General features: G+C 49.1%; 1 protein-coding gene across 1 annotated transcript in view; it reads right to left on the reverse strand.

Annotated features, from left to right (window-relative positions):
* Positions 1-15,343, reverse strand: part of SULF2 (sulfatase 2) — an 82,068-nt gene that overhangs the window by 26,541 nt on the left and 40,184 nt on the right. The window contains exon 3 of the mRNA XM_012663713.1: positions 8,578-8,729. Coding sequence (XP_012519167.1) covers positions 8,578-8,729 — 152 coding nt within the window. The remainder of the gene's footprint in view (positions 1-8,577; positions 8,730-15,343) is intronic.

Genomic DNA, 15,343 nt, shown 5'->3' on the forward strand with positions numbered 1-15,343 from the left:
CTTCTTGAATTTAGAAAACCTTTAGCTGCTAATCTCTTTTAAAGGTGATGAGTTCTTAAAATTTACCTTTTGCTTTCTAGAAAGAAGCTCTACCCAAAATGATCACTTTCAAAGAGATATTGTTTTAGAGAAAAAAAGGTGAAGAAGGGGTTACATCTTCCACCCCAAAGTAAAGTGCACAACATATATACATACCACGAGGTATTCACACATCTGCACACATCCACTACAGCCATATGCACAAGGATGGTCACTGCAATATTGTTTATAGATCAAAAACATATCGCAGTGACCAAGCAGTAGGAGGATGATTGACTAACTTGCACTGCTCTCCTACTATGCAATGATGTGCAGAATTAAAAAGGCAGTTAGCTCTATCGTTACTGATGTGTAAATCTGTCCAAGATACACTATTAAGGGTAAGATCAAGCTACAGAGTCAAAGCCAGGAAGATTTTATTTTTTGTGTGTGGGGAAAGGGGGAAGGCAGGGTGGAGAGGAAAAGCCATACCCCAACCTCATATATTTCTGAGCATCAAGGAAAGATCTAGAAGGAAAGATATCAAAATGAATTAGCATTGAGGACCGGGAAAAGGGGGGGGAGAAAATCATTTGGTACTTTATATACATTTCCTTGAATACTATTAATGAATTAATTTTTAGAAATAAGATTTTATAAGGTGGCTCTATAGCATTTATTACATAAAAATAATGTTATATAATACATAAAGCAAAGAGCTGCTGCTATGGTTTTAGAACATGATCTAAAAGTATTAGAAAATTTCTTAAAATGACAAAGATAACTAACAGTGAATCTAAAAATGGTACAAAGCTCTCTTGGGTGAAGAGGAGGGGTCTGTACCCCGACAGGAAATCAGTAGCCAGTTCCTGAAGGGGGTGAGTCAGGAAATGGCAATGACCGAGGTGGGAACCACCAGTAGAAACGTGCTGCCTCTGGCCAGAGGACTGGCGTGGGAAGAGGACTGTTGCTCTTCATGACAAACCCATCTTCACCATTTGATCTTAGAACCGTATGCCTGTTTGGCTGTGATTAAACATTTTTTAAAATATTAGCATAAAGCTACCATTAACCGTCATTCCCAAGAGAGGACGTATCCCAGGATGGGATTATACAGCAGTGAAAAAGAATAAACTAGAGCTACACGGATCGACATGGATTAAATACAGATAAATCTCAGAACACGGATAAATCTTACAACATTCTATTGGGTGACAAACGCCATGTATAACAGCATTTATATAAAGTCTAAGAACACACACAACGATACCACGTACATTGAGATATCTGCGTGTGCAGTGAAAGAATAAAGGCATGTCGGGATATCGTTACCCAATGAGGGTAACGGAGGGATTAAAGTGTTGATAGATGTTGAGCTCTTCACAGCGCCCCGCACGCAGCCAGCTCTAAGTCGTAACGGTCAGCTAACTATTACTGTCTCGGCGGCTGGGCAGAGTTTCCGCACGTCTAAGAGCCAGCCGTCCCTACCAGACCTCCTCGAAGGCCACTGCTTTGCTAAGTCTTCCCTGATCGCTGCTGGCTCCGTGGGACCTCCGCTGTGACATCTGACACTCGCGCTTGCCCCTACTCCATCCATCCATGTGGGCTGGGTGGGAGGACAGCACTACCCTCCCTCCCTCAGCGGGCAGTTAGTCTGGAATTGGCCAATGAGTGCCTGCCATCCCTCTGGCCACAGCACTTGAGCTAAGTCCAGGCATAAGCACTAAGGACGAGGAGGCCTGGGCCAGGGTGGTGGGGACGGTGTCCTGCTGTTTGGGAGGCAGACAGGGAGGAAGGACGTGGCCACTGACTGCATATGTGGGATGCATGAGAGGGGGCCGTCAGCCTCCCCCAATCCCCACACTGGTTTCCTGTGTGGCCATGTGGGGGAAGGGTTCAGAGAGGGGGTTCCAGGAGAAAGAGAATGTCTGGTCAGGGGGCAAATGCCCAGTTCAGATCCAGACAAGCTGAGTTTGGGCGCCTGGGGTTAGCCATGAGGAAGGACTTAGAGATTTGAAGTTGTGAACAGGAAGGTGGGATGGGAGGCCCACACGGGCCGCCAAGTGTGTTTTCTAGAACCCTGAGACCGACTGATAACCTTCAGAAAGCCACCCCCATCTCCGCCCCAGGTCTTGTAGACTTATAGACTTTCTGCACCTAAAAAATGGGCCTAATTAACAGTCCCTTATTCAGAAGGTGGTGTAAATACTTGACAAGAGTTTACTAAGAGCCTAGCACCTGGAAAACCCATGATGTACATAGCCCCTTATTGTTATCACACATTATCACGTCAACTGTGAGAAGTGGACATTACACCCATTTTACAGATGGGGAAACTGAAGTCACAGCACTAACAAGCAATGCACCCAGAGCTAGAGCCAAGGCCTTCATACTTTTTTTGGTCAGGCCCATCTTTTTTCGCAAACGAAATGATTAATGAGAGGTAGTATATGGTGATTTAGAGCAGGCACCAACAAACTTTTCCTGTAAAGTACCAAACAGTAAATATTTCAGGCTCTGCATGCCACATGTCTCAGCTGCAACTACTCATCACCGTCGCTATAGCATGAAGGCAGCCATGGGGTAAATGAATGGGCATGTCTTTGCTCCAGCAATGCTTTATATGTGGACAGAATTTTAATCTCATATATTTTTCATATGTCATGAAAATGACTCTTTTAAAAAATTTATGGTGGTTAAAAAAAAAATCTGAGATCTATCCTCTTAACAAAATTTTAAGTGTACAATATTGTTAGCTGTAAGCTCAGTGTTGTACAGCAGATCTCTAGAACGTTTTCATCTTGCACAACTGAACTTTATACCTGTTGAATAGCAACTCCCCTTTTCCCCCTCCCTCGGGTCCTGACAAACGTCACTGTGTGGCTATTTAGATGCTCCATATAAGTGGAATCGTGCAGCATTCGTCCTGCGCCTGGCTTCTTTTACTTAACACGGTGTCCTCAAGGTTTGTCCATGCTGTTGCATATGGTAGGATTTCCCGCTTTTTTTTTTTTTTTTTTTGAGACAGAGTCTCACTCTGTTGCCGGGGCTAGAGTGCCGTGGTGTCATCCTAGCTCACAGCAACCTCAAACTCCTGGGCTCAAGCGATCCTACTGCTTCAGCCTCCCGAGTAGCTGGGACTACAGGCATGCGCCACCATGCCAGGCTAGTTTTTTCTATATATTTTTAGTTGTCCAGCTAATTTCTTTCTATTTTTAGTAGAGACGGGGTCTCGCTCTTGCTCAGGCTGGTTTCGAACTCCTGAGCTCAAACAATCCGCCCACCTCGGCCTCCCAGAGTGCTAGGATTACAGGCGTGAGCCACCGCGCCCAGCCGGATTTCCTGCTTTTCAAAGGCTGAATAATGTTCTGTTGTATGTGTACACCACAGGAAAACTACTCTCTTGATTTTTTTCAACTACTTGAAAATGTAAAAAACATTCCTAGCTCAAGGGCCATACAAATAGTTGGCAAGACAGACTTGGCCCACGGGCTGCAGTTGGGACTTTGACACCAAATGGTCTGGGTTCGAATCCTGACTTCACCCCTTACTAGTTGTGTGGCCTGGTTAAGTTACTTGGCCTCTCTGTGCCTCTGCTTTCTCATCCACCAGTTGGGAATAGTATGTACTTCACAGGCCTTGGTGATAAATGCATGGGTTAATTTATGTAAAATGATTCAGAACAGTATCTGGCACATAGTATGTCTAAATAAGTGTTAGTCATTATCCCCCGAGAACCACACGCCTGCATATTCCTGTGCCAATGAAAGCAGCACAAACGACGCTGAGGTTCCCTGTGATCAGCCCTCACCACCTCCAACCTCAGCCCTGCTGAAAAACATCTTTTCCGATGTTCTGTTATGTATAAGAGTATTGTTTTTGCATCTTTTTACATTAATTGCATCAGACTGTACATATCCATTTATTCATCCTACAAATACAGCAGTGGACAAAACAAGTGACAAAAAGCCTTCATGGGGCTTGGATTCCCACAAGAGGAGACAGAGAGTTAACAAATGAGTCAGTGACATACACGGCGTGTGACGGGCAGACGGTGACCAGTGCGGGAAGGGTGGGGGCCCTTCAACAGGGTGGGCCTGGAAGGCTGCAGTGACGACACTCGATCAAGGCCCTGAGAAGTTCTACAACTTGCTTTGTCCAATCAGCCTTACGTCCTGATCCCTTCTGACGGCATTTCGCGGATTGGCCTTATCTTTTCCCAGGGTCCTCCAGGGTAGGGAGGCTTCGTGGTCACTAGTCATTTCTCCCACCGGTGGACTTGGTTGATTTCTTTCAATAACAAACAAAGCCGCAACCACACACACGGTCGTGCCATCTCTGCACACGAGTCAGGCCCTCCAGACCCAGACAGAAGTGGATGTGCTGGGTGCGTCTAAGTTCATAGCCTGCCAGCCCGTGCCCAGACTGGCCGTGCACTGACGTCACCTGCCCAGAGCCCCCCAACACCCAGCATCGTCGCTGCTTCTCTTTCCACCCCTGACACCGGGACCCCTCTCATGGCATCTGCCCACCTCTGGATTGGTGACTCGGGACAGAGTCCTCAGCCAGGCTTCTGAGGGAGCTTGGGAAGGGCCACCGCTCCCTCTCCACCTGGGCCTCCCAACCAGCCCGAGGCCAGCGGTGACGTTCTGCCCTGGCAGGGGCACCTTACTGCCCAAGTACAGCCCAGCGCACGGGGCTGCCGGGCGCTGCCTGGGCTGGAAACCCCGACTCCCTCCTGCTGCCCACTGCTGCCCTCAGCACTCGAACCCTGGACCTGCGCCGGTTCTGACTCCGCCGCCACCCGTTACAGCGCCTCCGTCCCCAGGCCCCTGGTAACTGGGCGCCCAGGAATCCTTGCACCTCTCTCACGGGGGGAGATGTGTGTGGGGCAGGAAACGGGGCAAAAGAGCCCCCCCGTGTCCCCATCCTCGGCCCCAGAGAACCCTGAGTATTCCCGGATAACTTGATTATCGGGCTGCTCTGAGACAAGGCTTGGACGTGGCGAGGAGTTTTAAAAAGGAGGGAGTGTATTTTTTAGGGTATTTAGAGAATCGGCCTGCGTTGAGGCTGGGAGGAGGGAGGCAGCGTGTTCAGCCCCATGAGACCACAATTTGTGTTTTCAAGGAGTCCAGCAGGATCGCCAGATCCCCTCACTGGAACTCTGGATTTCATTCGCTTGGGAGGTCATGGAGGCCTACTATGTGCAGGCTGAATCTTGGGGACACGTGGGGTGCTGCACAGAGGACATCACATGTGGTGTCTGCCAGCCGGGCACGGACCAGGTCAGGCTTACAAACAGGAAGCTCACACATCAGCCGCGATGACCTGTCAAAGGTGGGAGGGATCTGGGTGTGCCGGTGTTTCCAGAAAGGAGCAGGGCAGGGTGTTTTCTGGCTGTTGAGCACCTAGGCAGCATTCTTCCAGCATTCTCCATTTTTGTTCGGGGCTCTATTCTCGGCCGGCGTTCCAGCGTGGGCGCCTGCCACCCCTTCTCCAGCTCAGGAGTGGTCCATGTGACTTACAGCCCGTGGAAACAGTGCACTCCCCCCGACCATGCTGATTGGCTCAGGAACAGACATGTGACTGATCCAGAGCCAATGAGATGCAATGTGACTTGCAAGGAATCCTGGGAAACAGACTCCCAGACTTGCAGCTGGGCAGGAAGCTAAAAGGATATAAGGAAGGCCATATTGCCACCCAGAGGGAGAGAGTGAGTCTGTGAATGGGTCCAAACAGAAGAAAACAGAGCTGACAGTAGAGAGAAACCAACTTCTCAGGAGCTCATTTGAGCTCCTGGATCCAGCCATGCCTGATACCATTCACACTGGATTTTCAGTTAAATAGGTGAAATGTGGTTCATCAATTAAGCCATTTTAAGTTGAATTTTTGTTCTTAAGCAACTGAAAGAGCCCAGTCTGATTTTACAAAGTTGCCCTGTAGTTTAGGGCAAATTGGAAAAACTTTATGGAAGAGAAGATGGCTAGGACTTAGATAAGTTCAGGGCAGGAGAGCACTAGTACAGACTTTGAGATGGTTGAATAACAAGCCTGGTCTGGCTGAAATGGCTCATGCTGGGGATGATGAAATAGGACCTAGGGCTGGGGGGTGTGTGTGTGTGTCTGTGTGCATGCTCACACATACTTATACACTGTGGCAAAGTGTTCTGACTTTAATACGTGTGCACATACCTTCACATGCAGTTTATGACACACCTTCATGCACCAGACTGGCAGTTCCATGAGGACTGTGACTGGGTCTGCTTTTGTTCACCCTTGAATAGCCAGCACCTGGCACAGTGTCTGGCACACAGCAGGTGCACAATAAGTACTTATTGAGGCGGCAAATTAATAATGTAATCAAGTTTGGCCCACTCACCTCGTATGTTAGTTGTGACTATCAGAAGTACTATATATTAAACACCAGCACAGTACTCAGCACTTAGTAGGTGCTCAATTAATAGAAGTTCACATTATCAAGTATGCAAGAGTGTGCTCATTTTCCAGATTTGGGAGTTGAGGCTCTTAGGAGTAAGTAGCATATCCAAGGTCACATAATACGTGTCACAGTGTTGGTGCTCTGAACCTGAGTCTACTGACTCCAAATGTGACACTCACTGTACAGTCCCTGAGGGCGTCAGGCAGAACAACAAAGCAATGGGCTACAAAGGCTGCAGACTTATGGGTCAGGTGTGCTTGAATCATGCAGGATCTTAGAAAAGGCTGAATGAGTTGCCAGTATTTACAAATCAGGAGATTTCACAGGTGAAAAATACAAATTTGTGGCTTCTGTTTAAAAATCTGGACACCTGGCCATCGTGGGCTCCCATTTCTACATGGGTCTGATCTGAGAGTCTGCTGCCCCTTTTAGACAGATACATTCTCCACCATCCCCACCACGCTCTACTGCTCACCCACTCCCAGATGCCATGCTGTATGCGTGACTGCCTGTCCCCGGTGACTTCTGCCTAGGGGCCTTGGGTGGCAGTTCAGAGAGAGAAGAACCAGAGATGGCAGCCTTGAGAAATCGTCACAATAACCCAGATAGCCCTGGGTTAAGACACAGTAAGACAGGCCTAGGGCTAGTGGCAGTGGGGATGGGGAAAGAGAAAGAGGGACAGATTTGACAGAGAGCCTGGAGAAAGAATACCCTGATCTAAGCCGGTACGTATCGAGTGTTTATTACATGCAAGGGGCTCTTCTCATGTTCCACACATAACAACATACGTGATCCTCAAAACCCTTTGTGGTAAAACCACAACAAGGTAGCACGACACCCCCTAGCAAAACAGCGCTGATAAAAAAGACAATACCAAGTGTTGATGAGGAAGGTGGAGCAACTGGAACGGTCACGTATTACTTGGCGGGACTGTAAACAGGTTCGACGTCTTAACATATCCTATGCCCCAGCAATTCCACTTTGGGCATTAGTAGAAAAGAAATGGGTGCGCACGTCCACTAAACACCACAGACAAGGATGTTCACAGAAACTTAGTTTATAACAGACCCAGACTGGAGACAACTAAAATGTCCATCAGTTATGGAATGGATAAATATGAACCTCACGACATCGTGCTGAGTGCAACAAGGAGCACATACTACATGATTCCATTTATGTGAAGTTCTAGAATAGGCCAGAACAGTCCACGGTGACAGAAGTCAGAGCAGAAGGTATTCCCAGGGTGGGGTTATGACTCCTGGGGAGCCTTCTGGGGCGAGAAGTGCTCTGTATCTCGATATGGGCAGTGGTTAAACAGATGCACATACGTGAAAATTCGTCGAGCTTAAAAGATCTGCGCGCTTTACCTTGTGTCAGTTGAACTTAAATTATAACTAGAAAAACTATGACAGAGGGGACGACCACACTAGCACGTGCTCAGGCAGGACCCACCAACTGTGAACGCACCCTGTGCCCGGCACTCCTGCTCTTAGGAATGTACAGAACAGAAATGAGCACCTTTGTTCACCAAAACATAGGCATTAGATTGTTTTTGCCAACACTATTTGTAATAGCCCCAAACTAGAAATACCTAAATGCCCAACAGTAGAATGAATAAATAAATCGCGGTACGTGTGTGCAAGGGAATGCCAGACAACGGGAACGAACTCAACATAATGTTAAGCAAAAGAAGCCAGATGTATCATCGTAACGCCAGAAGTCTGAACGATGGTTATCCCTGTGGGAGGGGCGCTGGGTGGGAGCAGTTACAAGAGGGGACCTCTGGGGGTGGCGGTGACATTCTGCTTCTTGGCCTAGCGGGGTGCTGGTTACATATCGTCTGTTCATTTTGTGAAAATCCACTGAACTGTACATCTGTATGTGTACTTGCTGGAAGTAAAATGCTTTAGCAAAATGCTAAAAAAACCAAACTCTTGATTGGGGAAACAGAGGCTATTTTTGAGAGATCAAAAAACCAAGAAGCAGAGGATGTAGGTACAGGCCTCGAGGTCACACATTAAGCGTCAGAGTCACCATCCGGACCCAGGCATTCCAGCTCCCGAGTGGGTCCCTAACCACTGGGCCACACGGCCTCTCCCGGGCAGGAAGGGCGCGGCTTACCTTGGCGTAGTCGGAGCCGTGCTTCTCCTTCACCCCGTTCCGACAGAGCGTGTAGTTGTAAAAGCGGGAGTTTTTAAGGAGTCCGACCCACTCCTTCCAGCCGGGCGGCACATAGGAGCCGTTGTATTCATTAAGATACTTCCCGAAGAAAGCTGCGGAGGGAGAGGGATCGGGAGGCCGCGTGAGAAAGCACCGATGACGCTTCATGAAACCACCACGTGCCCAAGGCCTGACAACAGCCCGTCCCCTCTGCCACAGAGCCCCTCGGCAGGCAAGCGGCGCCTACGGACCCCTTCTCAAATGCTTTTCCGTGCATTAAATAAAATATATGTGATTAAGAGAAAATCAATTATTTTGTAATATGGTTATCAAAACATTAAAAGAATTTTTGACATCCTTTAAAAATTAATATATTCAAACCAAGACCTTGAAGAGAGCAATCATTTCTAAGTAGTGCTGAGCAAAAACATTTGATTTTGTGATCTATGCAACAACTGCAGCGGGCTATTAACATATCAGGGATTTCTACGGATGACAAAGTTGCATACTGTGGTCTGTGGTCTAGGTTCATACGGGAAGCAAACGCTAAGTTTCGGTAGTAGGTAGGTGAAAACAGGAGGGTCATTTTTTTTCTATTCAAGTTTATGGGCCTTTTGAATTCTATCTACTACACAGCGACCAGAGGGCTAACATTAAAAATCTGGCAATACTAAGTGTTGGTGGGAACGTGGGGCCATTTGAACCCTCACACACTGCTGGAGGGTGTGCCGCTGGTCCAGCCACTGTGGAAAACTCTTTGACAGTGTCTGCTAAACCTGAACACGTTCATAACTTCTGACCCAGTGATTTCAATCTTGGATATTTACCCGAAAGTATTCACACAGTCACCAAAAGTCACGTGGAAGGCATGCTCACAGCAGCACATTCATAACAGCAAATAACTAGAAACAAATTCAGTGTTTGTCAACAAAAGGGTGGGTAAATGGAACTGCTGCCTATTTCTATAATGGAAAACTACAGAGAAACACGAAAGACCTAGTATTACATTTAAGAACACGGATGCATCTGAACAACCTGATAATGTTAAGAGAAATAAACCAGATAAAAATACATGCTGTATGATCCCATTTACATGAAAGTCAAAAACAGGCAAAACTAATCTGTGGTATTGGAATACAAACTGGTTATCCTGACACAGGGAAGACGGCGGCGGCAGAGGCATAGAGGGCTTCTTGGGGAGGGTCTTGCTCTACTTCTTGTGAGAACACAGGTGGTCCAGTGAGTGACACCTCACTGACCCGCACATTTGGCAGTTCACCTGTGCACATGCATGCTTGACATCAACAACAAAGTTTACTTAAAAAAAAATCACCCTAATTCTTCAGGCAGGGGCTATACCGAAAAACTCTGTGATGAGGTGCAAGACAAGATCTACATGATTCTTTTCTGTTGTTTCCTCTAGTGAACACGTACAAGTTTTAATAATTATAACCTACAAAGCCATTTCTAAGAAATGGGGAAATACAAGTGTTTTCCCAGAGTCAGAGGTCCTGTTCCAGCCTCTCTTTCCAGGTAAGCGCACACTGGGGCTCCGAGACACTCCATAGCTATCGCCGAGAGCACAGGAACAGGTGGTTGCAGGGACGCAACGAGATCTTTCGGGCAGGCTGCTTGGCGCTGTGCCTCGTGCATGGAGAGTGCTCAGTGAGTGCTGGCTGAGAATCCGAGACGGGAAGAGAAAGACAGAAAGATGGGAGGGGAACGTCCGGGAAAGCACGGAGAGCTGCTGGCAGCCTGCTGCCCAGAGCAGGGAGCCTGGCCCAGGAGGGCCGAGACGGAGCTGGATCCTTCCATGGGCGTTGTCCTGGAGATCTGGCAGGTGGCTGGCACTGCCCAGGGGTGGGAAGACCCCTTAGGAACCCAAGGCAAAGGGAAGCACATTTGATGATGCGGCACCTGCAGGCAGGGCCGGGCAGCGAGTGCATCTGAGAGAGAGGCCGGTCAAACACCTCCTGGAAGGACGTGGGCACACGGGGAGGCGAAAACAGGAAGGGAGGATCCCCCAGCAGCCTCAGGGATAAGGCCCAGGGTGGAGCCTCCTTACGAGTGGGAGGACGGAGCAGAAATAAACAGGAAGAACCTGGCACTCTGGGGAAGGGGCAGGGAAACAGCTGCACCGTCTCCGAGTCCCGAGTCACAGCCAATACTCACGGAGCGAACGCAGTTAGATGGTGGCCACCCGGTGTCTGCGGCTGGGTGTCAGGGAGTAACTGAGATACTGCTGGGGTAGGAGGCAGCAGGAAAGTTCCAGGCAAGCTAACGGCCTGCGTTTCTCCTTGCCTGGATCATGGCACGTTCGAGATGCCCTGTTGCATCCACTGCTTACAGCAGCAGCTCTTGCTGGGGGCAAGAGCCCCCAGGAGACACCTGGCAATGTCCTGAGACATTTTTGATTTTGTCACAACTTGGGGTGCTACTGGCATCTAGTAGGTGGAGGCCAGGGATGCTGCTAAACATCCTCCAATGCACAGGACAGCCCCCCACACTACAAACAATGATCCAGAACAAAATGTCAATGGTGCCGAAGCTGAGAAACCTCGATCTTATTTAAGTAACTTTATTTAAGTGACTCTGTAATTCTGCCTGTCATTGGCCCTCCAGCATCTTACCTTTTTTTTTTTTTTTGAGACAGAGTCTCACTCTGTCACCCTGGGTGGAGTACAGTGGTGTCATCCATCATAGCTCACTGCAGCATCAAACTCCTGGGCTTAAGTGATCCTCCTGCCTCAGCCTCCCCAGCAGCTGGGACTACAGGCATGTGTCACCACCCCTGTAACTTTTAAATTTTTTGTAGAGATGGGGTCTTGCTATGTTGCCCAGGCTCGTCTTGAACTCCTGGGCTCAAGCGATCCTCCCACCTTGGCCTTCCAAAGTGCTGGGATTGAAGTCATGAGCCACCACACCCAGCCTCACCTCTCAGTTCTTAAGAGACATGTTGTGAGATCAACTGTAGATCAGGAAACAAGATCTTCTAAACCTCATGACCTTGTTCCCCACCTCTGACTCTGCCCTCTGCGTGCAGGAAGCTCTACTCCTGGAACATTCCTGGACTCTCTGCCAGAGTGTCCCACACCTCCCCTGTTGCGGAGGAATGACACACAGCTAGGGCCAGCAAACCTCTCCTGTACAGGGCCAGATAGTGCATACTTGAGGCTTTGTGGGCCAGACGATCTCTGTGGCAATTCCTCAACCCTGCTGTTGTAGGAAACAGTCGCAGACAAGACATAAATAAGTGGGTGGGGCTCTGTTCCAATAAAGCTTTATTTACAAAAATGGACGGAGGGCCAAACTGGGCACACATAACCCAATCCGTCCCTTGCTTTTCCTTTGGGGCATGAGCTGCCCCCAGGAAGGGCCAGTTTCAACAAGGCTTGCCCCGTCAGGGTGGGGCAGAGAGGTGTGGACTCAGCTTCCCACTGTTGAATTCTGGAGTTATCCAGGAAGCCGCGACCTCAAACCCAGCCTCCACCAGAGCCATCAAAGTGCTACGCTGGCTTTCACCTTCTGCCTCCTTAGTTCTCTTTCTCAGTGGATTCAGAACCTCAAGAAGGAAGAGGGTAAGATTTAATAAGCCCCCTCACAGAGCCCCGACACTTTCTATTCATGGCTAATAATACTGGTGGGGATATAGAAGTTTCCTTTTGACAAAACTGAAATCAAAAGAGTGAAACAGTTCAGAGAAAAAAGTAAACAAGAGAATCTGTGTACCCCCGGGCACAGTCAAGATCCTGGTAGCAGGACCTGCAATTGACGCGTCTGGGGTAACACTGCCCTGGGGCACGTACGGATTCATATGTCCATTTAACAACTATTTATTAGACACCTATAGTATTCCAGGAGCTGTCCTAGACACTGGAAACATAGCCGTGAATGAGACCACTGGGATCCCTGCCCTCGTGGGCTGACATTCCAGGGGGATGGTGACCAATGAAGATGATATAGTTGGTGATGAAGGAGATAAAAGAGAATGACATGACAGAAACAGGCACCACTGTTCTGTGCGGTCGGGAAGGCCTCTTTGAGGAATGACAAAGGGAATTGAGGAAACTACTCTAGGCAGCAGGACCGTCAGGTGCAAAGGTCCTGAGGCAGGAACATACCTGGGGGCATTTGAGGATCCCTAAGGAGGACAGTGTGGGAGGAAGCACGTGACATCACAGGGAAGAGGGCCAGATGGTGCAGGGTCCCAGAGGCCACGATGAGGAGGAGACACCAGAAACATGGTAGGCAACCTTGTAGCGGTCCACCCCCTGGAATATTACATGCCAGAGTTGGCATTTTATGTGCATTTTCCTAGAAACAGGCCCACAGCTCTCAATCCATTCTGAAAGGAAGCCAGGACCACAAGTCACTTTAGCAGCATAGAATGTCACCTCTCAGCTTGCAGAAGAGTAAATGAAAACGCAGAGGAAAAAAGGCTCCCTGAACTGGGCTCTCTCCTGGGCCTGCCAAGTCCACGGCCAGGCAGCCTGCCGGTTTGCGCCTGAAGACTCGGGCCAATGTCCGGATACACGGCTTGGATGCTGATGAGCTTAACTTCTTGGCTGGCTGGGGGGACAAGTATTTCTTGGGCGGGGGGAGTGTGTGTGGGTCCTTCCCCTGCCTTGGGAAGCCCACCCCTGCCCATTATCGTCCGATGCCATGGGTGTCAGAGTGTCCGGAGCCACTTCCGCTGCTAGAATCTCCTCTTTCACATCTCTTTCCTCTCTTCAACCCCCAACCCTTAAAAAGCCCAGAAAGAGTTTATTATTCAGGCTCCACGAGGCCCTAGAAAACAGGGCTTCAGTCGGAGGCTTTTAGTGCCAAATTAGATTTTGCTCTCATTTGATTAGATTTCCCCAAGGCAGTTTTTAAAACGGTTATTCCGGCACCAGTTGAGGTGGGAGAAGCAAATTAGCATGGGCCCTGGGGCTCCGGAGCTGGGAGATACAGCCAAGAGAATGAGCTGGAATTAAAACCAAGATTAAAAGTACAGCCCAAATCGTGGCTGGAGCCCGGGAAGCTTGGATTTGCTGCGCTTTCGAGGCTGGGACGGTGCAAGAGGAGAGACAAATTGGGGGCTGGTGCTGGGTAGAGCAATTTGGCAGGCAGATTAGGGAGAATTAATGCCATCCAGGAAAGGCCACTGGCCATGCACTGGCTGCCACCTGCCCCTAGGAAGCAGGGCTGGCACCGGCCGAAGGCTTCCCACTGTCTCCCGAGCACCAGACACCAGGCGGAAAACGTACCCTGGTGGAGGGGACTTCTGTTTTGCCTGCCTGGTCCTGACCGTGGTCTTTGGGGTACCAACCCTTCCTTACTCAAGCACACAAGGACTGACCTTGACTCCTGACTCCAGGGATGCACACCCAACCCTCGACTGACCAATCAGAGCCTCGCACTGGCCCGGCCTCTGCAAGTGGGTCGGGGAAAGGCGTGCGACCCAAGCTGGGCCAACTGGAGAGAGTCAGCCCTGGGATTTTTAGGGAGCTACTAGAAAAGAGAAGTTCTTCCTTGCGGCTTGGAGCTGGTGGGATATGAACTTGAAGCCACTGGCAGCTGTCTTGCCACTTAGAGGGAAAAGTCTGTGTTTAGAGCAATATGGAAAAAAGCAGAGGCGGGAGAGAGAGATGCTGGTTTGAGCCCTGGGGGTCCACTCTTACCTGAAGCTACCTCTGACGCCAGCATTTTCAGTGATATCAGTGGCTTTTAATCACGCAGAACATTGGGCAATGGAGACTTTTTGCCAGTCACAATTGGGTGGGGAGGGGCCGTGGCATCCAGTGGGCAGAGGCCAGAGACGCTGCTAAACATCCTATAACGCACAGGACAGCCCCCACGACAAAGAATTATTGATCCTGAAAAGTCAGTAGTGCCAAAGTTGAGAAACACTGAGCTATGCAAACCAATAAACTCCGTCCCTCCACTTTTTGTTGTTGTTGTTGTTTTGTTTGCTTAATTAAAAGACTCAAGGAAAAAACAAGAGACGCTTAGTGTAGAGTAGGGTATGGCGAACCAAATCTGGCCTGCCGATTATTTTTATAAATAAAGTTTTATTGGAACGCAGCCACCCCACGTGCTTACATATCATGGCTGCAATCACACTGTACAGTGGCAGAGCTGAGTTGCTGGAACAGAGATGGAGGTGGGAGGCCTGCAAGTCTAGAATATTTATTATCTGGCCCTTTGCAGAAAAGTCCGCCAGCCCCTAGCATAGAGCAAAATTCCCTATATGAGGTGAGGGATCCCTTTGGGATTTGAAATAGGATGGCGCTAACCTGGAGGAAGAGATGAGTGTTGGGCAGAGGTAGGTTCTGAACTGGCTTGGGGCAGCGGATGGGACTCCACAGTGCCAAGGAAAAGCAACAACAATGATACAACAAGGACAGTAATGAGGAAGACAACAATGACAACAAACGGGCAGCCAGTTGCAGGCAGCCCTGGCTTTGCGTGGTTCTGATGTGCACAAACTTTAGTTTCCACAGTTTAGTTAAATGACACCAGTCCCCTCACCACATGGGTAACATTTAGTTATCACAGCATATTAACCGTAACTGCGTGAGGACAAACGCGGCTGCCGGCCCCTCAGCACACACGTGGCTGTGTCAATGACAGGGGCACGTGATGACCCACGGCAAGCACATCCCTTCCACAAAGCCGATCGGTGGCCGGTCACTGAGCGGCTGATACTCGGTGCGTGCACAGACAGCAAAGCGTGAGGTTGTGT

Source organism: Propithecus coquereli, unplaced genomic scaffold, assembly GCF_000956105.1.
Source record: "Propithecus coquereli isolate 6110/MARCELLA unplaced genomic scaffold, Pcoq_1.0 Scaffold825, whole genome shotgun sequence".
Lineage (NCBI taxonomy): Eukaryota > Metazoa > Chordata > Mammalia > Primates > Indriidae > Propithecus > Propithecus coquereli.